At 32.6% G+C, this 26,148-nt stretch overlaps 3 protein-coding genes across 4 annotated transcripts; 2 read left to right on the forward strand and 1 right to left on the reverse strand.

Annotated features, from left to right (window-relative positions):
- Positions 1-88: 88 nt before the first annotated feature.
- Positions 89-2,181, forward strand: LOC130979910 (uncharacterized). Of its 2 annotated transcripts, XM_057903455.1 has the most exons (3): positions 89-593; positions 1,150-1,313; positions 2,006-2,181. In XM_057903455.1, the coding sequence occupies exons 1-2, from the start codon at positions 216-218 to the stop codon at positions 1,306-1,308; spliced, it is 537 nt and encodes a 178-aa protein (XP_057759438.1). In that variant the 5' UTR covers positions 89-215; the 3' UTR covers positions 1,309-1,313; positions 2,006-2,181. The 2 variants fall into 2 exon arrangements, with proteins under 2 accessions (XP_057759438.1, XP_057759437.1); XM_057903454.1 differs by lacking the exon at positions 2,006-2,181 and having other exon boundaries at positions 1,150-1,895.
- Positions 2,182-2,447: 266 nt separating this feature from the next.
- LOC130979674 (glucuronokinase 1-like) lies at positions 2,448-5,458 on the reverse strand. The gene is made up of 6 exons (XM_057903160.1): positions 5,187-5,458; positions 4,940-5,089; positions 3,968-4,156; positions 3,753-3,869; positions 3,297-3,457; positions 2,448-2,803 (listed from the first exon to the last, which is right to left on the reverse strand). Exons 1-6 carry the CDS (start codon positions 5,388-5,390, stop codon positions 2,566-2,568), a joined length of 1,059 nt encoding a protein of 352 aa, XP_057759143.1. The 5' UTR covers positions 5,391-5,458; the 3' UTR covers positions 2,448-2,565.
- A 15,637-nt stretch (positions 5,459-21,095) lies between these two features.
- Positions 21,096-22,196, forward strand: LOC130981197 (transcription factor bHLH51-like; the record flags this gene model as incomplete). Its single annotated transcript, XM_057904810.1, has 2 exons — positions 21,096-21,344; positions 21,813-22,196. Coding segments are annotated over 2 exons (633 nt in total), but the record flags the coding sequence as incomplete, so codon positions are not given.
- Positions 22,197-26,148: the final 3,952 nt, after the last annotated feature.

The following is a 26,148-nucleotide window of genomic DNA, read 5'->3' on the forward strand; positions in this document are numbered from 1 at the left end:
TAAAGATAAAAATAAAAAATAATGCACAAATGAAAAAGGATAAAACCTATGCTTATAAATAACAAAAGAGAGAGAAAATAGAGTAAGAACTTGAAATCGAAGAGAGAGAAAGAGCGTGAAAACTCGAAATCCCGCGCTCTCACAGTATCCCACTCACTCCTTCCAATTTTTGAATCCCCCAAATTTTCCCTCTTTTCTACTTTCTCTTCGTTCCCATGGAAGAAGATGACGAATGGGAGCTTTGTAACGACGATGGATTCGTCTACAAGCGCAAACGCCGCCGTATAGATCCGTCGTCGACGGCAGTGGAGAATGCAGAGGCAGCGGCGGCGGCGGAGAATGAGAACCGGCGAAGGGAGAGGAAGAAGCGAACGCTGCTGAAGCTGAAAACGAAGTACGAGAATGAGATCCGCGAGTGGGACACATTGTCGAACACCTTGCGTGCAATGCAAAACGCAGCGTTGCAGCAACAGCAACAACGGCAACAAGAACAACGCGCTTCGGAGGAGCAAACGCGAGACCCATCTTCGCTCCCTTCCACTTCTTCGACGGATTCCGTTGGTGGGTCCTTGCTTGATGAGCTTCTCTTGCAGGTAACATATTTGAAAATTGGGTCTTGTAATTTCGGCATTGCCATAATGTTTTCTTCGTTTTGGTGTCGCATTCTAATGGGGGAAAATAAAAGCCCACTATTCTTTCACCAGAAAGATTGTAAATTCTATGAATTAAACTGATATTAAAGTGAATAGTTCTCCCAATTTTGTAGCTCTTGCTCTCAAATCAGCTTCGTTATCAGGAAGCTTGGTCTAAACCTAATTGCCCTAATTTGGTGCTTCTGGGAGAGGGCATTTAGTCTTTTAATCAAGCTAGTTGCAATAATAACTTTGTTCTTCTTAGCATAAGTGTGTGTAGAGAATTCATCAAGGAGTTAAATGTTGTTCTGACAATTGTTAAGAATCTGTTCCAGGTTTTTCAAGTTTCAAAATTAATGTTATAAGAGCTTTTTATCTTGTGGTAGGTCAAAGTCAGCACAAATTAGATTAATAGTAGTGCATTAGAATTAATATTTAGAATAACAAGTGTTTTAGATCATGGGTATTTGTAGGCTTTACTTCATATAATAATTTGTAGAACTGGTTAAACATGCAGGTGGAAACCCAGGAAGCTATAATCCAAGACATTTCAAATTTATGTAACGTAGCAGAATCAGTGTGCTTTAAGCGAGAAGAACAGTTTAAAAAATCTCTGTTTGATCTTCCCATATGGGCTTCTCCAGTTGAGCTCATGCAAGCATTGTGTGATGAATGAATTAGGTTCTTTCTTTTTGTGAATTAATGTTATTCTTTTCTGGGGTGATGGATGCGTAAGTGAACAAAGATAGATATTACAGAGAACAACCCTTGATGTCATGTACAACTATGCAGATTGGTAAATATTTCTTAGACGTGTTAGATTTAAGGGAATCAAGGTTTTGGCTGGAATTATGAAATTGGAACGACCAAGATAGAGAGAACCCCTGATTTCCTCGAAATTGTGGAAGGCAAGCTTCTCTGAAGTATTCAGTGAAGCACAAAGATTGAATTCTGTAGTTACTGTATATTAGTATATTTATTTAAGTTTTAGAATCTAATGAGTTGTTGGGAATTTTTCACTGGTTTTGTTTAGAAAATTGTGACATTTTTTATAAAAAGAAAATTGAAGTAGGGAGTGAATGACTTTTCTATAGGATCATGAATTTAAGATTCTCTAAAGTGAGTAAGTTGGTAAAGTGGGAGACTTAAATTCTTCACTTTAGAGGATTTAAATTCTTTTCTTTAAGATGTATTGTAAGGTGTCATCAATTCAGCGTAGGAGACCCCTGTTCAAGTGTAGGAAATCCTTACTATCTTTCTAAATTCTGTTTTACATTTCACTCATCGTAATTTTTTGGTGCATTTTTAGATTATTTTAGCTAAATAGTATCTAGGATCAAATAAAAATGCATCAAGTGATTCTTGTTCTGCAGGTTACTAACAGGGGGTGGACTGATTAACATTCAACATCCAACATCCAACACAGACAAATCACCATAATACCATATGCAACCAAATCAATGTCTATTCGGCAAATTACACTATTACGGACATTCATGACTGTTCCTAGGATACAAATGAATTCAAAAGTTAAAAAATTAAAGAGAAATGTTATATACATCATTTTTTGTATATATATTTAAATGATCAATAAGTAAGAAAAGCTGAAAATTGTGTTTCCTTTACAATAAAAGTAAAGTTAATAGTAGTGTATCAAAAAAATAGTGCAAATATAATTTCTTTTTTCTAAATTAGCATCCAGTCTTTTATTGTATAAATTAGTTATTTATGCAAAATAAATAAGATTGTGCAGAAACATTGTTTGAACGTCCAAAGGAAATGTACCAAAAAGAAATGCTCTCTAGAATTCAACAAATTCAACTGAATTAATATTGATTATTCTTAAATACAGTAACAAATCATTGGAAATTCTACTTCGTCTCTTAATGAAAAGACATTTTTTCTTCATAAAGAGTATAATGGATTACATCATTTATAAGGTTTTCAAGTCAATGTCATTTAGACGGGAAGGAACAAGTTCAATTGGTTGTAACACAAATCCTGCTTGATTACATTCTTCTTGCAGCTGTTTTACCTGAGAATCCCCATGGGGACAATATACGACAACAGCTCCTCCACTACCTGTAAATTTTGATGCAGCTCCAACTTTTCTAGCTACTTCTACCATTTTGATGTTTAAATCACCAAGGGCAGCATCTCCAAACATTGACCTATACAATATCCCATGAGTACAGAACATGTATAATTTAGAGAATTTAGCTATTTTGTGTTCTAACGACATATTTTAAGAGTATAATAATAGAAACTTTTTAAGCTTTTAATGTATTCAATGCATTCGAAATGTAAACAAATTTATCTTTCAATATCTTTTAATAAAATATTTCTTTTTATGGTATTCTTAAAGTGTGCTCGTAGGCTACATGTAAGCAAGACCCTAATTTAGATTAAGTTAATTGTATTGGTAAACCACAGTAGTGTTTAGTAGGCCTGCAAGATGAAGAGCTTAGTCTAAATGCTAATCATGGTTTGGTGGTTTTGAAAATGAGAGCTTGTCAAAATAAATATTAACTTACTATCAATATTTAAACTGCATCTTGTAAGTTAAAACAATCATATGTAAGTTTCAAAACTGATTTTTTTTGTAACTGCTATCAGTCATAGATAAATTCATCTATCTTAGATGACAAAGATAAATTGAGTTACCTTCGCAGGTCAAAATTCCTATTCATGAGTGCTGCAAATTTAGAGTAGTCCTTTTCTTCTAATGCCTTTCTTCCTTCTTTTGCTAAATTTGCAACTTCTTTCATTGATGATACAATGAACTCTTCACCATTTAGCCACCTTTGCCTTACTTGACTATGAACCTACATGTTAATGTAGCTTAAAATTTATAAATGAAAAGAAAATCATGAGACAAGTTCTGAAGTGGAAAGTCCTTTTTCTATTACAAGATTTGTAAGAGTATGCTTTTATAATGTTGCCACCCAACTTAATTATCTTTTATATAGTATATATATAGATCAATCCAATGCTAACTAATTGGTAATCCTCTCGTAAGGACTATTCTTTGCCAAAGAGATTAAGGGATGTGATTAGTAGCCGGAGGCAGGGAACATAATAAAGTAATAGCAGACGATTAAATCATTCCATGTGACTAACCTTCCCAGAATCACTAGGATTCTCAGCATAGATTAGATGCAGAGGTGGGAGGAGATTCACATCCAAAGGCTCATAAACTCCATGCCCCAGTTTATCCATGTTTTCCTTGCTGAAATCCTATAAAAGCACCCAAACAAAGTCAAATGACTTATTAGCATTCATTCATCATTCACCTCTGAAATATATCGTTTGATAGAAATTACAAGAAAACATACCATGTAAACTAGGCCACCATAGACTTGTGCGACACGATCCTGAAGACCAGCAACTATGCCTAGCTCATTCTCTGCCGCGAGGACAAGGCCAGGCCTCACCTCAACCTTGATTAGATGACGGACATCATAGAAATCAAGAAGGCAGTTTAAGGCAGCACAGACGATCGCACTAGAACCTGAAAGTCCTGTCTGAAAGGTCAAATTTACAATAAGCAACAATGATTCAGCAAAATGAGAAATTACGGAAGAAAATAATAAAAAAAATCCTCCTAATTTCAACGGACTGCAATTGAGATCGAGATCAGTATGCAAACAGTTCAAATGAAATACTTCAAATAGATTACTACGAAGAAAAAGCTCAGCTCAAGCGGCAAGTAAGAATGTAGACATAGATTTTGGTAACCATTACTATTAATGGAAATATTATATCAATAATATTTCTATAATTAAGTATAGATACAGTATTCAAGGAGTACTCTCGTGTATACTTATTACTAGGATAGGAAATAATGCATTCTAATTTATTAGGATCGTAAATTATGCCTTTTAAGATAAGAAAGATTCGATATAGTTTCATATCAAAAGATGTATATACATGTGTTCGTGACTAATGGGAAACAGGTTAAAACAACTTATTTTCTACAATTACCATTAGGAGTTAGAACAAATGTTAAAGATTACAAAATTATTCTAAAGTTTTTAGAAAATAATACAATGCATTATATTATAGTCACTATAACCCTAATAAAAATCAAATTTCTATCTGATGCTTTTCATGTTTGAAATTTGAATCCTCAATTAACATAAAACGTTTAAATCGAAAAACAATAATCCAATCCCTAACCAGTGCAACACAATCATCATCATCATCATCATCAATGTTTAATTAAACAACGCGGTAACGCAATTGCAATATCTTCCAAGTTTCAACAAAATCGAGAATAATGGAGATTAGAGCAAGCAAGCTAGTACCTGACGAGGTATATCAGTATCATAAGAGAGAGTGAAATTCTTCTCAGCGAGAGTAATGGCATTCTCCTTGCAGTAATTGTGGAAAACCTTGCAAATCGCCATAAGCAACCGTACTCCACCATAGTAACCTTCATTATTCAACCTGTTCACCTGCACATGCACATGCAAATCAGAATCAGAATCAGGATGAGATCGGATCTGATCCAATGAGATCAGAAAAAAAAGAAAGGCGATAGATCTGACTGACCAATTGAGGAAGAGAGGTGAAGCGGACAAAATCGTGAATAGGATGCGGCTGAATTAAGAGGTCGTTGGAAGGGTGCAGGGTGACGGTGGCGGAGAAGTTGGCAAGGCTGAGAGAGATTGTGTTGCCGTAATACACGTCGCTTGGGTTGCCGAGAAGCCCCACGCGCGCGTAAGCCTTGTGCTTTATAACACCCTCGCCTTCCATTGCTATTTCCTCTCTTTCTTTCTTTCTTTCTTCGTTTTTTTCCAAATTGCTTTATATAAATTACTGAGTTTCTGCAATCATCTTTGTTTGTTTGTTTTGCTTACACACTATAAATGGAAAGCTGAGGTGGCATGGATTGCATTGCAATTTGCAACTTTAGGATAAGTGCTAACTATATTTAGTTAACTAATAGTTTATTTGATTTTATTTTTGTGTGAAGATATTTATATAATTATTGAAAAATACATATAAAAAATTAAAGTAAAATTTAATATTTAGAATTTTTTATTTCTCTTAATTTTTTATTATTCAAACATTCATATGAAAATAACAAAAAAAATATTCAGCTTGGTCTTAAAATTACATTTGAGTCTCAATTTAGTTTTTAAAATTTTAATTACCTCAATTTAGTTCTTAAAATTTTTAAATTTTAATTACGTTAGTCCATTACAGAATTAATTAAAAATTTAAAAATTAAATTAAGACAATTAAAATTTTAAAAACTAAATTAAAGTTTAAATATAATTTTAAAGACCAAATTAAATATTTTTTCAAAAATAATTCATATTTAAAAAAATAAAATATCTCATGTTTTTAACTAAGTATTAAAAAAGAATTAATTTCTAATTTTTTAAAATATATCTTCACATATTTAGTACATATTTTAGAAATGAAGGTATATATTTATTTTTTAGAATATATAACAACACTAACGCAGAAAAAGTTCACTCAGTCTGGTAAGGCAGATTATTCCATGGTGATTAATGAGCACCTGAATTTTACTGTTCTAAAACTCCCAAATTAAACGGCAGCAACCCTAATTATAATGATAAAAAAAATTGTTATTTGTTCTTTAACTTTCAGTATTTATTCAGTTTTTTTAAAATTTTATTATTATATAATTTAATTATATTTTTTATATATTAATTGTTCAAAAAATTAAAAAATTATTTATTTTTTATTTTTTATTAAATTAAATAAAAGATAATGTTTAAAAAATACTTAATTACACTAAAAAAATTTAAGCTACAATTGAATATAAATCAATCAAATGATAACCATAATAAAAAATTAAAAATAAAATTCAAGAAAAGCACAAAAAAAAGTGACTAGTTGTCTTTCCATTCAAATAAAAATTGTGGTTAAATATCTTAAAATTTATAAAATATTATTTATACATTAAAATTATTTATTATATATTTTTATATAAATATAAAAATATTATTTAATTTATTTTTAATATATATTTTAAAAAAAATTTCAAGTGTACTGAAAATATCGGTGTTTCATTATTTTAGCCATTGATTTTAATTAATATATATTATTTATATCTTTTATAATTCAAATCAACAGTTAAAATAACTAGAACACTGATGTTGTTATCAATATACTTAAAACTTTTTCAATATTTTATATTTTAATATAAAATTTATATCTAAACACAGAGAAACCTGAAGCATCATATGGTTCAGAATAAGAATTGGGTAAACTACTTTAAAGTCAATTCAAAAGATGTGATTGATCCTAAAGTGGTGCCAACTCATAGTGTTGTATTTTCGTTCAAAGATAAGATGATATTTTGTGATATGACCAGCCACTGAAAATATATTTAGCAATTTATAATTAGACTAATTTTTTTGAATTGTAGTAATGTGTATAATTAATTACTATAATTGTTAGAGTAGTTTTTATTATTATATGGTATAAAATTATGTAATTTTAAAACTATTTGGTTTTCTATTAAAATGTTAGTTTTTATTTAATAATTATATACTGTGAAGTATCAGATCAGAATTTGAAAATAAGGTGAAAAACAGAAAAAAAGGAGAGAGAAAGAGAAGAAAGCCAATCTGAGATATTTTGTGAAGTGAAGAAAATGAATTTTACCTAGCCTTCTTCTACAGCTATCATTGATATATATAGTTAGAGATGTAACAGTCTTAGCTAACTAACAGAGTAACTAACTACTTCTAGAGTCTTCTATTTGTAACTGACTTCCTAGCTGTCACTCAATTGCAGCTTGCTTGGCTTTACTTACATCAACCCTACTACTTTGTTCCTTAGGATTTTCTTTGAGCACTCGTTGTGTAATTCTGAGTTTGGATCTAAATTTGAGGAAGTTGAGACTGGAAGTGGATTTGGTGAAGCTATCAGCTATTTAGTCTTGAGAGGAGATGTGCAGTATATTAACTTTCTTTTGTGCTACATGATCTCTTACAAAGTAGAGGTCAAGTTCAAAATGTTTGCTCTTGCTATGCAAAATTAGATTTGCAGCCATTAGGACTGCACTTTGGTTGTCACAGTAGAAATTTGGTGTGGTGGAGTATGGGATTTTCATTTCACTCATCAAATTTTAGATCCAGAGAATTTCAGTCAAGCCTGCAGCCAGCCCTCGATACTCTGTCTCTGTGGAGCTTCTTGAGACTGCATTTTGTTTTCTGCTTGACCATGAGACTAGGTTTGGACCTAGGAAGACACAGAATCCACTGGTAGATTTTCTGTCATCAATGTCACTGCCCCAATCTGAATCACTGAAGCCATAGATTCGACATTCATTAGTTCTTTGAAACCTTAGGCCATAGTCTATTGTTCCTGCCAGGTATCGTAGAATACGCTTAACTGCTTTCCAGTGGTTTTCCAAAGGGGTATGCATAAATTGAGAGACTTTGTTCACGACAAAAGTGATTTTGGGTCTGGTGATTGTGGCATATTGGAGGCCACCAACTATGGATCTGTACAGCGTTGGGTTGTGGTGAAGATCCTCGCCATGAGCTGATGGCTTGAGATTGGAGACCATGGGTGTTGGTACGGCTTTGGCATCGCACATTCCCGCTTTGGTAAGGAGGTTCTTAATGTACTTGGTTTGGCATAGGAGTATGTCATTATCATTGAATTTCACAGCTTCAATGCCCAGGAAGTAGCTCATTTTTCCCAAATTCTTGAGTGCAAACACCGTATTCAGCTGTACAATTAGGTCAGAGATTTCAACCTGAGATGACCCAGTAACCAGAATGTCATCCACATACACCAAAACGTAGAGGACAGAGGAGTGCGAGAATCTGGTGAAGAGTGAGGTATCCGATTTGGTGTTGGTGAAGCCAAATCGATTGAGGGATTCCTTCAGTTTGGTGAACCACGCACGGGGGGCTTGCTTCAGGCCATATAGGTATCTCTGGAGCTTGCAGACATGATGGGGTTGAGCAAGAGAGATGAATCATTTGGGTTGGAACATGAAAACGGTCTCCTGTAAGTCGCCATTTAGAAAAGCATTGTTGAAGTCGAACTGTCGAATGGGCCACCCCTTGGAGAGTGCTAGGCTGAGCATGACCCGGACTGTGGGCGGACGAACAACGGGACTGAACACTTGGTCATAGTTGACCCCTTCTCGCTGGTGGAAGCCCTTTGCAACGAGTCGGGCCTTGTATTTTTGAATGGTGCCATATGGGTGCTTCTTAATCCGGATCACCCACTTGGAGCCAATCACTGGTGCAGTGTGTGGTGGGGTTTGGGAATGAGTTACCAGCTGCTATTGTGCATCAGAGCGTTATACTCCTCTTGTATAGCTTGCTTCCAGTGGGGAGTGGCTAGAGCTTGTTGAACAGATTAAGGCAAGGAATGGGTGAGGTCATCAGTGAGACTAGAGGCAGGGGTGGCGAGCACTGCTGCATATGTTCTGGGTTTGAGGCTTCCTATTTTGCTGCGAGTCTGCATCAGATAATGGTTAACGGTAGCAAGCGGATGAGGGGGGAGTGGCAGTACAATCTCAGTGCAAGCAGGCTGGAGAGCACCTGGAAAAGCAAAAGAGACACTAGCAGAGGTGTTAGTAGCAGCAGTGTTAGAAACAAAATTATCAGGCAAAGAGACAGGTAAAGCAGATAATGATTCATGTATTATGTTAATTATATTGGAAGTATCATGTGATGAATGCAAAGGTAAAGGAGGGCTGGGGGGTTGGGGTGAGGTGGGCAGGGGAGGTTGTGGTATAGTATGAGTTGGTAGTGGTGCTGGAGTGTCAGCTAGGGGTAGATAGACCAAGGGTATGGAGGTTTGGGTTGAAGGGGAAGCTGGGTTGGGGTTGGTTTGAGAGGGGAAGAGTTGGTTATAGGGGAACTCATGTTCATTGAAGATGACATCCCTTGAAGTGAATTCTTTGTCAGTTGGAGAAAGACAGATATATCCCTTGTGGTTTGGGGCATAGCCAAGAAAGATACATTTTTAGGATCTATGGCTGAATTAAGTTTGGTTGTAGGGTCTTAGGAGGGGATAATAGGTACATCCAAAAGGTTTAAGAAAGCTGTAGTCATGTTTAGTTTTGGTGAGAGCTTCATAGGGAGAGATGTTATTCAACTTTGGATTTGGTAGTAAATTGATGAGGTAGGTGGCTGAGAGGGATGCTTCACCCCAAAAGGTCAAGGGAAGGATTGCTTGGGCTAAGAGGGTTAGGGTAGTTTCTGTGATGTGTCTGTGCTTTCTTTCTACTTTCCTATTTTGTTGGTGGGAGTAAGGACAGGTGAATCTGTGTTGGATGCCATTGGTTTCAAGGTATTGGGTGAAGGCTGTGGAGAGGTATTCCTTTCCGTTGTCAGTTTGCAAGGCTTTTATCTTCAGTCCTATTTTGAGTTCCATTGTTGCCTTGTACTTTTGGAATGCATCAAAAGCTTGTCCTTTTGTCTGTAGCAGATAGATGTTGGAGTATCTTGTACTTGCATCAATGAAGCAGATGTAGTACCTACAGCCAGTTCTACTATATACAGGTGCAGGTCCCCAAAGGTCAGAGAAGATTAGATCTAAAGGTGCATAGCTGGTGTGTGAATCAAAATGAGGTAATTGATGAATTTTGCTAATGTAACAAGCATGACATAATGAGGGTTCAAAGCTATTTTTATTGCTAGGTATGTTGTCAGTGACATTGCACTGTTTCATTACAATAGAGGTGACTTTTTTAGATGGGTGGCCCAACTTTCTGTGCCACAATTGTGCAGTAGAACTTAAATTCTTACAAGCTAATAGTACACTTGCTTCTAAGCTATTTGCATCCCTAGCTAGTTTATTTATATTTATACTATTTGGAGACATATCACTAGAAAAGTGTGAATCTATTTCTTTTCTTGCTTGTTGAACTGGACTGTGATTGGTTGATGGTTTGTCTTGTGGCTGTGTTGATTTTGGTTGTGGGTTGGTGTGGGTAATTGTGACTTTATTTGATTTTTCTGGTGTAATAGGTGTTGGTGTGGATGAGGATTTGAGCGGGATAAGGGGTTTGGAATTGGTGGTTTGGAAATGTGTCATAACTGGGACGAAAGGATTAGTTGTGTGGACTGTATTAGTGTGAATGAGAGGGTTTTCTTTTGATTCTTTTGCAAAAGTGGGTACTGATATGGATGGTGATGTGGGGGGCATGAGTAGGTAAGTTTTGGTGGCTTGTGTGGTAGAGGGATTGATTGTGTGGTTTTCTTTTGTGTGAGGGAGGGTAATTGTATTGTAGCAGGTTGGGGTACTGTGATTAATGACGCTAAGGGTTCTTGGAACAATTTGAACGCCCTCAAATTTGTATAGGCCTTTTTTAAGCAGTCCTTGAAAAATGATTTTTTTGGAGATCTGACATTTCACATTGCACAAGTAAGGCCAGAATTCAAAATACACACAGTTATCTAATGCAAACTTGGCTACACTTACTAAGTTTTTGGATATATTAGGGACATGGAGCAGGTTTTGTAATTGAAAGGGTCTATTTGATAATGATGCATGCATCAATGTACTTCCAATATGCTTAATTTTTATAACTTGGCCATTACCTCCAAAGACCTGTTCTGTACCTTCATAATTTGTTCCTGTGGTTAGGTTTCTTGGATCATATGTGACGTGATGAGAAGCTCTCGAGTCTGGGTACCATGCTGTGTCTGATACTGATGAAGGCACTGTTAGAAGGGCCTAAGGATTGAGATGAGTAGGTTGTAGTGTGGTTGGAGACTGTTGTTGCTGCTGAGGGGTGTTTGGGCTTGAGTTGTTGTGAAAGGCAAGGGATGGTGGTTGAGCTGTGTTTAGGGGTTGGAGGTGAGGGTTCATGAAGTCCTGATCGAAACGGTGGTAGCACTGGATGACTGTGTGGCCAATCTTGCCACAGAGTTGACATTGTGGTCTACTTCCTTGCCACCATGAAGACCGTCCTCCTATGAATTGGCCTCTGCCTCTGGAGCTTCAGAAGCCACTACCTCTGCCGTTGTAGTTGTTATAGTTTTTCCCTTGAGCTGTATTTTGAGTCTCACCACTTTGAGCAATGTTTACTTGTATTGAACCTAGCTCAGTTTTTCTGAACCTCTCAATCAACTCTTCTTGAGTCAAGAGCTGTGTTTCAAACTCGCTTTTGGTGGTGTGATCTATCCTTGCCGTCGCAACGGTGACAAACGTGTTGTACTCTTCTCCAAGACCTGCCAACGCCGATTCGATATATTCTTCTCTTGAGAGAGGTGCGCCTAGTGCTTTTAGTGAATCTGCCACTTGATTGATCTTTAACATATACTCCATTACTATTGATCCGTGCTTCTTGAGCGTTCTTAGTTGAGTTTTTAATTGTTTGATTCTTGTTTTCGTTCGCACTGCAAAGTATTCTTCTAGTGTGGACCAGATCTGACATTCGTACTCGCATTCAACAATTCGATTCACAAAATTTGGCTCCATAGCCGCGATGAGCCAGGCGACAAGCCACTGATCTTGAATCTCTCATTGTGTGTATTCTTGACTTTCAACTTCATTTATCAGATCTGATTCTGAGCCGAACCTTGTTGGAATCTTTGCGAAATTGAGATGATCTTGAAGTTTGTTGACTTTGATGCATGCTAGGGCTTGTTTCTTCCATGCTTTAAAGTTGTTCTCATTGAGCTTTGTTGCAGAGAAGGTAGCGAACACATTTTGGTTTGGTGCGCTTGAAGGTGTTGTGGTGGTGAATTGTGAAGCGTGTTCCATGGATCTGATGCTCTGATACCATGTGAGGTATCAGATCAGAATTTGAAAATAAGATGAAGAACAGAGAGAAAGGAGAGAGAAAGAGAAGAAAGTCAATCCGAGATATTTTTTGAAGTGAAGAAAATAAATTTTTCCTAGCCTTCTTCTACAATTGTCATTGATATATATAGTTAGAGATGTAACAGTCTTAGCTAACTAACAGAGTAACTAACTACTTATAGAGTCTTCTATTTGTAACTGACTTTCTAGTTTTCACTCAATTGCATCTTGCTTTGTTTTACTGCTTACATACACATTCATATTTTATAATATATTTTAAATTTATTTTTTATGGTAACCTTTTTATTTGTTTATTAGAATTCAAAATTATTAAAACTTACACATCTAAATGTATTGAAAGTCTGTGATTCAATTGATTTTAAATTTTTAAATGAAATTCGGTTTAGATATATATTTCGTATTAAAATAATATAAAGATATTTGACAATGTTAATAGTTTTGCTTAAAAGATAACATTTTGATATACATATTTTCAATCTTTTAACTGATAAATGCATCATAACTTTAAAAGATGTATCAATAATTTTTAGTCTCTAAAATGATATCATACTAATTGTAGGATTAACGATAAATAGTTATAGTCTTTTAGCGAATGAGTGCACAAATCAATTTAAGAGTGTATTCATATTAAGAGATTGTCGAAAATTTTTTATTAAATTGACGTGGCTTAGGAGTTATAAAAATAGTTTAGATTTGATTGATATTGATGTCATACAGAAGTATATCAAAGTTCACATTATGATATTGTATACAACTTTATTCTTAGATAAATTTAACACCAGAGTCTATTAAAAATTTCTATCATTACTCCATGACTTTAACTGATAAAAAAATTTAGTTGATGTTTAGCATGTTTTTCCATCTGTATCGATTATTGTGTTGGACAACACATTTTGATTGTAAAGACATAGATGATACACTACTTCTCCTCCAAGTATGAGCTTGAAAACGAATGTTTTTATTAACTTCAATTTTTCGATCTCCATAATTTCCACTAGCTTGCAAGTATTGTTAATCGTATAATGTGATGCATATGTGTTTTAATTTTATACTTTTTATTTCATTTTTTTTATTTCACATAATAACTTAACTTAATTACTTGATTAATAAAATTTGTGTCAACGGGCCGGGTAGGTTAATTGAATAACTCCGTCAAATGATTATAGAAATTAAACAACAAGATAGTTTATGGAGATACTGAACACAATAGAAGATGTTGTCAAGGTGAGAATTTATATATTAATTATCATTTAATCTTTACTTAAAATACTTAACATATGTTGTACTCATAAGTTGACCTGAAATGTGTTTTTTGCTGTGTTGATGTAGTTTGTCTAGAATTTATACAATCAGAATAACAAACTTCTTCCTCACTTAGTTCTGGCCAATATTCGTAATAATAGAAGAATATGAAATACAATAATTCTTCTTATCTCATTTTTTTTGTGACTACTTCTTATCTCATTTGAACGTGTAAGATGGTATCTTATTAATAAAATAATGAGACAGTTCGGTATATAACAAAATATTTTGAGAATTATAAAAAATTTCAATAATATACATAACAATATCTTAACAAGTCCTAAAAATTTAAACTAGACAATAGCGCATGACAAGTGAATATTAATATAGCAAAACAGATATGATCACAAACTTAAAATTCTTAATCCAATCATTACTTATGATGCATCCGAGTTTTATAAGAATTAGTATAGAAGTTAATTTTCTCATCCCTTACTACTAATTCAAGGCAATATTTGTGGGGACTAACTACTGCCATCAGCCACAGGCATAAGTACAACCACAACTAGATCCATAACAACAAATGCATCAATATTTGAATGTAAAAATCATTATTTCTACATATAATTAGATAAAAAAGTATGAGTAAATAATGAAAATATTAAACAATGTGAACAATAAATATATCGAATGTTTATTTTATTAGATGTGCGGATAATTATTCTAATATTAAGATTTAGGTAAATAATTTAAAGGTGTAGTGTATTTTGATTTAATTGGTAGTTATTCATATTGTTCAAAAAAGTTATTAGTTACCTAATACTACCCTAATTAAATTTGTTAAAAAACTGCTAAAAAAAACTTTTAGTATTTCAATATTACAATTATAAACATATTATTAACGTTAGTAAAAATATTTTTAAAAAATATTAATTATAACTTTCAATATTTTACTCTTATTAATCACATATTATTTTTATTATACCTAAATATATTACAAAAAAATTATAGCACAAAATATAAAATTTTAATTGATCACATCAATTTTACATTAACTCTAAATATATTAAAAATTTTTTACTGTACATATTCTAACATTTTAACTAATTACAAACACTTTTTAGTTTTTTTATTAAAGTATTTATTCCTAAATATATTAAAAAAATTACAACATTAATTACTAATATTTTAACTAAATTAAATTTTTAAACTACATTAACATATTTTAATACAATAACAATCTCTAAACAAAACTAACTAATACTAATTAACACTAATAATAATTAAAATTAATATTAAATAAATTAATTTATATGTATAAAATAATCTAAAAAATAAATAATATATTTTTTAAATTTAGTGAGATCACAAATTATCATTTTTATTTTTATTTTTTTAATTTTGTTAATCGCACTCACCATAAAAAAAGACGTAAATTTTCTCCTTTTCTATGTTAAAATTTGATGAGTAAAGATGTAAGTTAGAAAATGACTTTTTTTTTCTTTAGACTTTAGTTTTGGTTTCACTGAGTATACAAAAAGAAAATAAAAAAATAACGTTCTATGAATGTCTCCCTCCAATGCAGCTGCATGTTAGAAATTTGGCATCTTCCCAATAATTCGTTCCTTTAGGAGGTTAAAGTTCTCCCAGTGCTTTGTTTTTGGAAGACGAAAATGCCCATCAAATTCTGCTTCTATTTTAACGCTGCCTTCACTTTTTTTTTTGTGCAAACTACTAATTCGCCTCTACTATTTGGATTTATTCACTGCACCCGACGATTTCGATCTCTTTTTTTTCTATAAATCTGAATTAAACCGCAAATAAGTCATTTTTAGAAAAAACACTAACATTGAGCCAATATTTAAAGAAAAGGATCCGAATCTATCAATTTATCTATAAAATCATTTTAATATTGGTCAACTAATAATTTATTTAATCTGAGCTCCATTTAAGAGTCTGGTCAATGAGTTGCTGCATGTACAAAGTAAGATTTGAACCCCCAACACTTGTTTAAGCGAACAAGTGAGTTCACCATTCGATCAACCCAAGTTGGTTGGTAGATAATGATTTTTTTAACAATGTGAATAATAGACTTTAGAATTAGCTCAATAAAGTAAAAACACACTATACCTTTAAATTATCCACATAAATCTTAATATTAGGATAATCATTCGCACACTTAGTATTAAACATCCGATATATCCATTATTCACATTATTTAGTATTTTTATTGTCTACCTATACTTTTTCTTAATTAATTTATCTTATGATTCGGTAGCATCTAGCTTTTTTTTTCGGTGCAAAGCATAAACATGGAATGAGCTAAGAGAATGCGGCGTGTTTGAAATTATTTCATAACGACTGAATTTTATAATTTTAATTTTTTTTATCATAGATAAAGAGATTTGAATTTGCGATCTCTTATAGAATATGAGAGACTATGTCATTTAGGCTGATTTTTTTTATATGATTTAGTAGTGTGAGTTATGTTGCGTTATGATCATTAAGGGAGTATTACACTATTATGACGGCATTGCTTTTAAAAATTTGGGGGGAAGAAATCGGTGGGTCCGATTTCAAGCAGAGAGGAAGGAACACAAATCGGTCCCACCGATTTGTGTGAGAGAGAGATTCAGTTTAAATCAAATCGGACCCCACAAATTTCGGATGGCCAAAAAAAATTTTTAATCCGGGAGTGCACCAATCGGACCGAGCGATTTGTGTGGCAGGCGGTCAGTCCGTCCGATTTGCCTGTTGCTGCATACATAAAATGAAAAAAAATCAGAGAAGCCTCATTTCTTCATCACCGGTCTCAGCAACTCAGCTGATGTTCTTCCTCTTCTCTCATTTTTCTCCTTCATTCTTGTAGAATAAATTTCAGTGAGTATGAGAATAAGCAAGTACGTATACTGATATGGATGATAGAGTTGTGTTGAAGATTTATTGTTATGGGCAGATTTTGTTGCAAACATAAGAAAGAGTTCAATTTGTGTGTGAAAATTCATTAGATGTTATTCCGTTCACATTGTCATTTGAGGAATTGAAAGGTGTGATTTGTGAGAAGATAGATTCTCAAAGATCTAGGAAAGTATCGTATATTTTGTACAGGTATTCTTTATCTATGTTTGGTGGGTTCGTTCAATTTCAGACCAAGTACGTGACGGATAAAGCGAGTATGCATGAAATGTTTTCAATGTATATGGAAAATTGCCACCGAATGTCGTGCATCAAGTTGTATGTTGAGTTTGAGCAATCTGAAGCGGACCGTAACATTGAATTGGAAGATTATAATAGTGACAGCGAGGGTGAATTTGAAAGTAACTATAAGATCGTTGGTTCAAGTGAAGACGAAGATGAAGCTGGCGGCGCTATGAACGCAGATGTGGCGGAAGTTACAAATGCACTAGCAAACTCGCATCCGTTTCAGGAGCCTTCTTTCATGCGGTTGTTGGATTTGGAGGCTATGCACGCACAGGAGTTTCTGCAATATATGAATCCAGGTACGTAAAGCTAGATAGTTATATGAAACTCTTAAGTAGCAGATCAATAAGTCAGATAAGTAATATATGTGATATGTGGATAGTCATTTGTGACCATAGCATTTGATTTTTTTATTAATTAATAGTTCTTTATTACGAATGATATTTAGTTGTTCTTTACGTAGATAGAATAGCGACAAAAAAGACTATTATGATCTTACATGGTAAAGTGTGTTTATTAATCGAGTTGTAATAAATGATTTATTACTAAGTACACAATAAATGATTTATTATTTTTGATGTATGCAGTGCTTCCTGTTGTGGCGGATGGTGAGTTCACAGTGGGGATGGAATTTAGTTCAAAGGAGGCAGTAATCAAGGCAATGAAAGATTATACCATCCGCAGAGGTGTAGACTATCGGGTATATGAGTCGGAATCAACGACATTCTATGCCAAATGTGCAGAATATGGTAATGGTTGTGACTGGTTGATCAGGGTTACCAAAATGCAGAAGAAGTACTGTTGGGAGATAAGGAGGTACAATGGAAGTCACACTTGTACCAGGTCTACTATTTCTCAAGACCATTCGAAGCTGGATTCGAAGACAGTTGCAGAAGCAATTAAGCCGTTGGTAGAGGCTGACCCGTCTATAAAGGTAAAATCAGTCATTGCTGAAGTCTAGTCAAAGCTTAACTACACCATCAGTTATTGCAAGGCTTGGTTAGCGAAGCAGCAGGCGGTGGAATCAATTTTCGGAGGTTGCAAAGCGTCATATGAAGCTTTGCCCATATGGTTTGAGGCCATGTGTCACAAGGAGCTATCAGCAGTGGTTCACTTTGAAACAATACTTACTTACCAGGGGGATGATTTGGTTCCTGATATACGTATACTGCATAGAGTCTTCTGGAGTTATTACCCTTGTATAAGGGCCTTCAGACACTACAAGCCAGTGGTACAGGTAGACATGACTCATTTGTATAGAAAATACAAGGGTTGTTTATTGGTTTTAGTCTCACAAAATGGTAATAACAACATCGTGCCTATTGCATTCGCCATAGTGGAGGGAGAGACTTTTGATGTATGGTACTTTTTCCTGAGTAACTTGCGTCAACATGTGGTGACACGTGATAGTGTGGGACTTATCTCTGATCGTCACGATTCTATTAGGTCAGCTATTGAGAGAAGTAATGGGGTTTGGTCTCCTCCTAGAGCGTTCCATGTGTTTTGTATCCGACATATTGAGTCCAACTTCTTGAGGAAGTTCAAGGCACCTTACTTGCAGAAGCTTATCGTCAACATTGGTAAGTTTAAATACAATGAACTTTGAATTTATTGTAAGTATGATCAAATAGAATGGTGTTTATTGTTAACTGAATGTTTTTCATAGGATACTCGAGGACGATTAGGGAGTACCAGATGCGCTATGAACGATTAAAAGAAGGGGTGAGGCTTACACTAACTGGCTTGATCGGATCCCACGTGAGCAGTATGCTTTGGCATTTGATGGTAGATACCGATGGGGTCATATGACCACCAATCTTGTGGAGTGCATCAACTCCGTCTTAAAGGGTGCACGCAATCTCCTGGTGACTTGCACAACATCATTCAACACTATACTATCTTTCAAACCCCTAAACCATGTTAATTTTATAAAGCTCCCTCTATTGTCCGTCTTCCTCGGTGCAACTCCAAATTGGTGCAAGCACTCGACTTCCAATGCCTCAAAACTACTCATGGTCGGTCCTGTAACCGAAAGACCGTTTGTCGGCAGACCGAGAATTATCGCCACATCCTCCAAGGTCACGGCACACTCACCAACCGGAAAATGAAACGTGTGAGTCTCAGGCCGCCATCTCTCAATCAGAGCATTAATCATTACTGACTGACATTGGATAACTCCAATTTGGGAAACATAATAAAATCCAGTCTCGCGTAAGTGTGACTCAACAATTTGGTTGTATGGATCCGGCGGTTTTAAATGATCACACATCAACATCTGTGAACCCTACAATATCACATTTCCACTATAAGTACCAGTATAATATAACTATATTCTCAAAAACACAATTATCCTTACATGTCCATTATAACTAATTCTAACATAATTACATTTCAAACATACACAGTAAATCTGTTATACAAAAATCCTTCAATCATATTCATTATCTTATAACAAAAATTATTTAACATTAACTAACTAACCAGAATAATCTCACGACTGATAAACTATTTATTCGTAAAACAGCATACCAATTTTATTATTGTTATTATTATTCATAAAACAGCATACTAATTTCATTATTATTATTATTATTATTATATTATTATTATTATTATTATTATTATTATTATTATTATTATTATTCATAACACAGCATAATTTCCTAATCTAAGTTTAGTTATTATTAATTTATTGTCTAAATTTTACTGAATTAAAATTCAATTATTAATGATTATAAATAAAATAATTTATTAAATTATTATTATTAATCATAATAATTTATTAAACTCAATTACTACTGCTAATAATAATAACAACAATATTAATCTATTCTAATCTAATATGTACAGATCTCATCTCATTTTTCTTCTTCTTTCTTCATTCATTAACTATAAAAAAAACCCAATTATCCCGTAGAGCTTACCATACCATATCATATATACATACATATATGATTAATTCCTATTTTAATTTCTATTTCTAACCACCTAATAATAAGATCATACACACATACATAATTAATCTCTACTTAGTGCCATTACAATATATATATATATATATATATATATATATATATATATATTATAATATATATATATATATATTATATATATATATATATAGCTAATCAAGTTTAATATTATCACTATTATTATTAAATCAGATTATTAAAAAATAAAAACTTACATAATTTGGATGTCCAAGATAATTAACAATATGAAACTTTGGTTGATTTACTTCTTTAATTTTTGGTCTTCTTGGCATTTTCTTTGAATTTTGTTGAAGGTTTGTTGTGGTCCAACAATAATGATGAAGGAAGAAAGTGGTGGAGTTGAGTGTGTGTTGAAGAAAGCGAGACGAGAATAAAAGGGAAAGTGCTGGGAGGGGAAAAACATTGGTCTTGAGGGAGTCACGGACTAACCAAGGGAGGCAATTGCATGCGTGACGTGTGGATAGGGTGTACCAATCGGATCCACCGATTTGTGCACCAACTGCGTCCTGAAATCGGTGCCTCCGATTTCCTTCCTACCACTCGGTGCCACCAATTTTTTCTACCCAACCGTCACAAATCCGTAAAACACTATTAATCCCCATATTGCTACTATACTCCATCAATCGGTCCATATTAAAATTAAAAAATTCTGTCATTTAAATTATAATTTATTGACTAATTTCAAATTTTCTTAGTGACTAAGCAACTATGAAACTGAATTTTTATATTGATTATCTTTTGTTCCAAGGTGATATCTGTCTTGGAATGAAGGCAAACCAAAGTTCTTAATATGTAATCGGTGGTCATAGTTGTAACGTCACTCCTAATAAAATATCTTATTTAAATGATGGTAATTTTATTATAAAAATATATTATGCGAGATATTTTTAATATTAACTATTTGATATATAAATTTTTATGATGATAATTCGATTACAGTTTTAAAAAAAAAGTTAATATTTTTTTTTGTTTAAATCATTCACCAAAATCAATCAAAATCATTTATTAGATAGAATTATATCTAAATAAATATATATCCACATTAAGGTGGCAAGAACCGGATCGGTCAATAAACCGATGAGGTCACTAGTTCAATGGTTTACTGGTTCGATCGGGATTTAATTAGAGTTCAATCGGTTTAATTAAATATTAAATAAAATTATTAAAAAACTTAAAATAATTTTAAGTATATAAATTCAATAATTTCTAACTTAATAAAATTTAATATTTCACATAATAAATTATCCATTACTCTGCACCAAACAGTAACAATAATTCTTCCTTTTCAGTACCAACACAGATAGTGCCTCATGCCTATGACTCAGCCTTTGCCTCTCTTCAATTCCAATATCCATGGCCTTTAGCCTTTGAAGGGTTTCCAGAAGATAGAGCTGCAAGTATTTCTAAGAGCCATAGCCAAGCAGAGAAAAGAAGAAGGGACAGGATCAATGCACAGCTTGCAACTCTTAGAAAACTGATTCCTAAGTCTGATAAGGTAATATTGTTTTTCAAAATTCATATTCCAATATTTTCATAGACATAGTTAGTTACTTCTCTCCTTTTTGGCAAAGCATATTGTTTACTTTTACTTCTATCATTTATGCTCTTCAGAGTTTAGATTTTTTTTTCACCCCTTGAATTCTAGCAAGAAAATAGAAATTACCTACCTTAGGAAAATGACATGATATGCAAGGTATCATTAGTTTATGCTATTAATAGCTTTAATAGGTTCCATGATAGAATTTAAAGCATTTGAATTCTACTTCATCAACCTTGATAGATAGAGAACTAGAGAAGCTATACATGTTTTTGTTTTCTAGACGGCATAAATTCCATAATTGATTATGCTTTCAAAATCAATTCAACTAGAAGTGTAAGAGTAATATAAGTTCAACTTTGAATTATGCCGGAATGAATACTACAAAAGCATAATCAAATTAATTAAGTTTTGTTGCGGATGCAGATGGTCAAGGCTGCATTACTAGGGAGTGTAGTAGATCATGTAAAGGATCTAAAGAGAAAAGCGATGGATGTGAGCAAAAGCATCACAGTTCCAAGTGAAACTGATGAAGTAACAATAATAGAGTGTGACCCTGATCAAGATGAAAGCTATGCTAAAGTGAAGATACTAAAGCACAATATTGTAATTTCAGTTTGCTGTGATGATAGACCAAAACTTTTCAGTGAACTCATTCAAGTCCTAAAAGGGTTGAGGCTCATAAATCAAGATCAGAACATATTCAGAAGCAGCAAACAGCTAACAGAAGCAGTAAAACAGAAGCAGCAAAACATACTCAAAATAAAAAACATCAGAAAATCAGAATTCAAAATCAAGAAGGCAGCATAGAACAGGCGAGCTCACAGAACCTCAGAAAATCAAAATCCAAAATCAAGAAGGCAGCATAGAGGAGACAGGAACAGAGTCTTACCGGCGAATGAGGAGGCGGGCTCGGCCGGTGATGCTCGCGGCTGCTGTGGATGGTTGTGGGTGGCAAATGAGGAGGCGGACTAGGTGATGTTCGGCGACGAGGAGGCAGGCTCGGCCGGTGGTGGTCACGGCTGTTGTGGATGGTTGTGGGTGGCGAATGAGGAGGCGAGCTAGGTGAATTTCGGCGACGAGGAGGCGGGCTCGGCCGGTGGTGGTCGCGGCTGCTGTGAGTGGCTGTGGGTGGCACTCGTGGCCTTCGTGGGTGAATGGAGGCTGGCGCCGAATGCACTTGGGGAGGGGAAGAAAGGGGAGAATGGGGGGTTACTCAGATTAGGGTTAGTGCTTTGGGACTTTCGCGTATGCCTTTCTTTTTTAAAAAAAAAAAGCCAAAACGACGTCGTTTGGCTAGTGAAGTTGCAAACCACTAAACCGTCAAAAAATCGGACGGTTCTTTCGGTTCGTCAGTTAACCGCCGGTTCGACCAATTTTTCCACCGATTTTTTGCCAGGCGATTTTTCACATTACCCGAACCGGTTAGGTAACCGATTCCTGGTTTTTCCGGTTAAACCGACCGGTTCGGTCCAGTTTTCAAAACCATGATCCACATAGTTATTAAAACAGTATAGTTAATTAATACAAATTCAAAAATAGTATATGTTTTTCTATTAAAAAAAACAAGACTCTAAATAATAAAGGCTATGGAAAATAATTTTTACAAAATATAATCGTTTTAGCAAAAAATTTTACCACTCGTTCTGCAGACTTATAACAGATTTTTCTGTTTGTATCTCTAAAAATGGTTAAAAAATTTAGGGTGAGACCAAATTTATGCATTTTTAGTGGAGAATAGAAATATCGTAAAAATAAAGAATAAATTACAAATAATTAACTTTTGTTCTTAAGAAAATTGTTTTTATCAAATTTTTATTTTATTTTATTTTTAAATATTTTTTAATTGAATTTTGAATGTTTTTTAATGATTAATTATTGACTACATTATTAGTCGAAAAGAATTGACTTTATTACTTTTTCACTCTTTTATATTCAAATTTTCTAAAAATTTAATAAATTTAATTATCAAAACATATTTAGTGATTATTGTATTAATAAATTTAAGATATTTAAAAAATATCTTTAAATTTTATTTTGTTTTAATTTTATTTTAAAATGTTTGATTTATATCAAATATAATCTTAATAATAACTACAATTTTTAAAAGTTTAAGATTAATTAAATAATAATGCATAACAGTTATATTTGATTTATTTATATTAAAGATTGTTTTTATAAAATTATTATTGAGTTGATCTTAAATTTTTTTAAAAATTATTTGTTAGGAGTATATTTGACACAAATTAAAAATTTTTACTATAAAATTAAAATAAAATAAAATTTATGGATTGTTTTAACATTTTTATCATATTTTAAGGGTAAAAATATATTTTTATTCTAAAATTTATTAAAAATATAAGACATTATTCGTTGAAATAAGTCTAAAATACTTATCCTTGCTAGTATAATAATATCATCCTAAGAAATCAATATAGTCACTTCCTCTTTTCACTTTCAAACAACCTTATCCTTTTGATTTGAGTTCATTCACCCCACATACACAAGAAGACAAATAAATAAATAAACACAAAACAAAACATGTGAATTATTAGCGGCACCTTTTCAGATCTAATTTTCACATCACAATTCACAACATCTTCATCATGGAAGGAACTAACGACACGTGTGGGACATTTCAAAAGCCCTACCCAAGTTATGACACAGACAATGCACCAATTATTATAGTTTTGTTAATTTTAATTTGGTGATTTTCCATTTTGTTATTCAACAAATTATTATATACCAGCCGAAGGACTTTGCAACGCTAAGGCTTTTACCGTCTTAATTGGCAATTAAAAAAGGTCTTAATTGGTCAGTAATATAGAACAAATTTTAGCTCAAATAATGATGCAGCATTAACTTGTTTTATTATCAGGTTTGGTAAAATTTAGTTGGATAAAGTATGTTTTTAGTTTTTTAAATTTGTTAAAAAATTTAAAAATACTTTTTAACTTTTATTTTATTTTAAATTTGTTTTAAAAATTTAAGACCGATTCAATAATAATTTTATAAGAATAATCTTTAACACAAGTAAATCAGACATAGTTGTCATGTATTATTATTGGATTCGTCATAATTTTTTGAAAACTTTAGAAACTAAATTAAAACAAAATAAAAATAAAAATATTTTAAAAAAATTTGACAAATTTTAAAGACAAAAATATATTTTATCTAATTTAGTTTTTAAAAGTAATTTATTAAAGTGAACCTTTTTAAAATTAATTTTTTAGAAATTGTAATAGTTATATTTAATCAGTCAAAATAAATGTATTTTTAATAAATATAAGTTAAAAAATATTTGATAAAATTACTTATAACATTTAAAATGATTTTAATAAAACACAAATATATTTGTTGAAGGTTCAATGCATGAATTGTGAGTTTAGAATGTACTTGATGAAGAGAAAACCTGAGGGAATTTATTTTTGCTCTATTCTTGGATCAACAGATTCGTCACTCGTTATTTTCTTTTTATGCAGGAGAAAAACATCTAAAAAGCCGACTCACTAGTCACTACCTATAACAAACAACCAGCATATAAGTTAACTAACTGTAATCACTTAACTAACTCTTAGCTAACTAACAGAAAATCCATTAATAACTGAATTTTATATAAATATCCTGTGAGCTATGTCACATAACATTAATAAAGAGTAAAAATAAATCTAGATATTAATTACTTATATAAAGTGATATTAAATATTTTAATTTTAAAAATACAAATTAATTTTTAAAAATACATCATAAATACTTTTAAAAGCACCCTAAATTTCAAAGCTAATAAATAAATAAAACTTTATTTACCAATGACACCTCAATCCTCACATAGTAAATAATCATTGGTGCAAGGTCAAACCTCTACCAGGAGATTGTGATAAACAGCAGTTGACCCCCATTCCAATGTAGACATCAGACTATCAGAGTCATCAAGCAGTGGCAAGCATCTACCAAGGCCAGTAAGCTAAGATTGTTTTTAAATCTTGTAAACTATTAGGTTGATAAAATATTTAAAATATGATATAAAAGTAAAAATATAAAATTTAGTGATTTTATATTTTGTTTAGTAATAAACTAAATATAATATAAAATAAATAATAAAAACTGTGATTTATTTTTATTTGTTTATATAAAATTTAAAACAAAAAATATAATTATAAAAATTTAATAATAATAATAAAAGAAAAAATAAAAAAATAAGTTATATTTATGTTCATTGATTTTATATTCTTTTATTAAAAAAAACACAAAATATATTAATTTAGTGTCTCAGGAGATTAGAATACAATAGTTTTATTTATATCTTATTTGTCAACTCCATATAACTATAACAAACTCAACAATTATTCAATCCACACATCAATTAAATTATATTTTTACCATTCTAAACCATCACAATTATTTTTTTCCATTTATCATTATCAAAATTCATAATCCTTATCATTTGTCAACAACATCAGTAATCATCAACAATTCAATCTTATCTTAGAGTCCATTAGCCTAAGTTGCCCACAATATTATATATTATTTAAAAAAACGAATTCATACCTTGATCGATTCTCACACAAGTTCAAAATACCAAAATAATTTCAAACAAGTTTCTAAAACTTAGCCACCACTTTAACTCAAATCCAAATGCTCCAAATCCACCAAGTTAACTCCAATCAACAAGAATTCCAAGCTACTACATATAATTTACTAAAAACTAATTCTATGGTTTACAAATATGACAAACCACAAGGGTATAGAACGTTCTTACCCT

This window comes from Arachis stenosperma, chromosome 5 (genome assembly GCF_014773155.1).
Source record: "Arachis stenosperma cultivar V10309 chromosome 5, arast.V10309.gnm1.PFL2, whole genome shotgun sequence".
NCBI classification, from domain to species: domain Eukaryota; kingdom Viridiplantae; phylum Streptophyta; class Magnoliopsida; order Fabales; family Fabaceae; genus Arachis; species Arachis stenosperma.

Excerpts from the sequence above, each read along its gene's own strand:
- LOC130979910 (XM_057903455.1), top strand. The coding sequence starts at position 216 with ATGGAAGAAGATGACGAATGGGAGCTTTGTAACGACGATGGATTCGTC. Across the intron at positions 594-1,149 it reads TTGATGAGCTTCTCTTGCAG|GTGGAAACCCAGGAAGCTAT; the intron begins GTAACATATTTG and ends TTAAACATGCAG.
- LOC130979674 (XM_057903160.1), bottom strand. The coding sequence starts at position 5,390 with ATGGAAGGCGAGGGTGTTATAAAGCACAAGGCTTACGCGCGCGTGGGG. Across the intron at positions 5,090-5,186 it reads TCACCTCTCTTCCTCAATTG|GTGAACAGGTTGAATAATGA; the intron begins GTCAGTCAGATC and ends GTGCATGTGCAG. Across the intron at positions 3,870-3,967 it reads ATGGTGGCCTAGTTTACATG|GATTTCAGCAAGGAAAACAT; the intron begins GTATGTTTTCTT and ends GTGCTTTTATAG.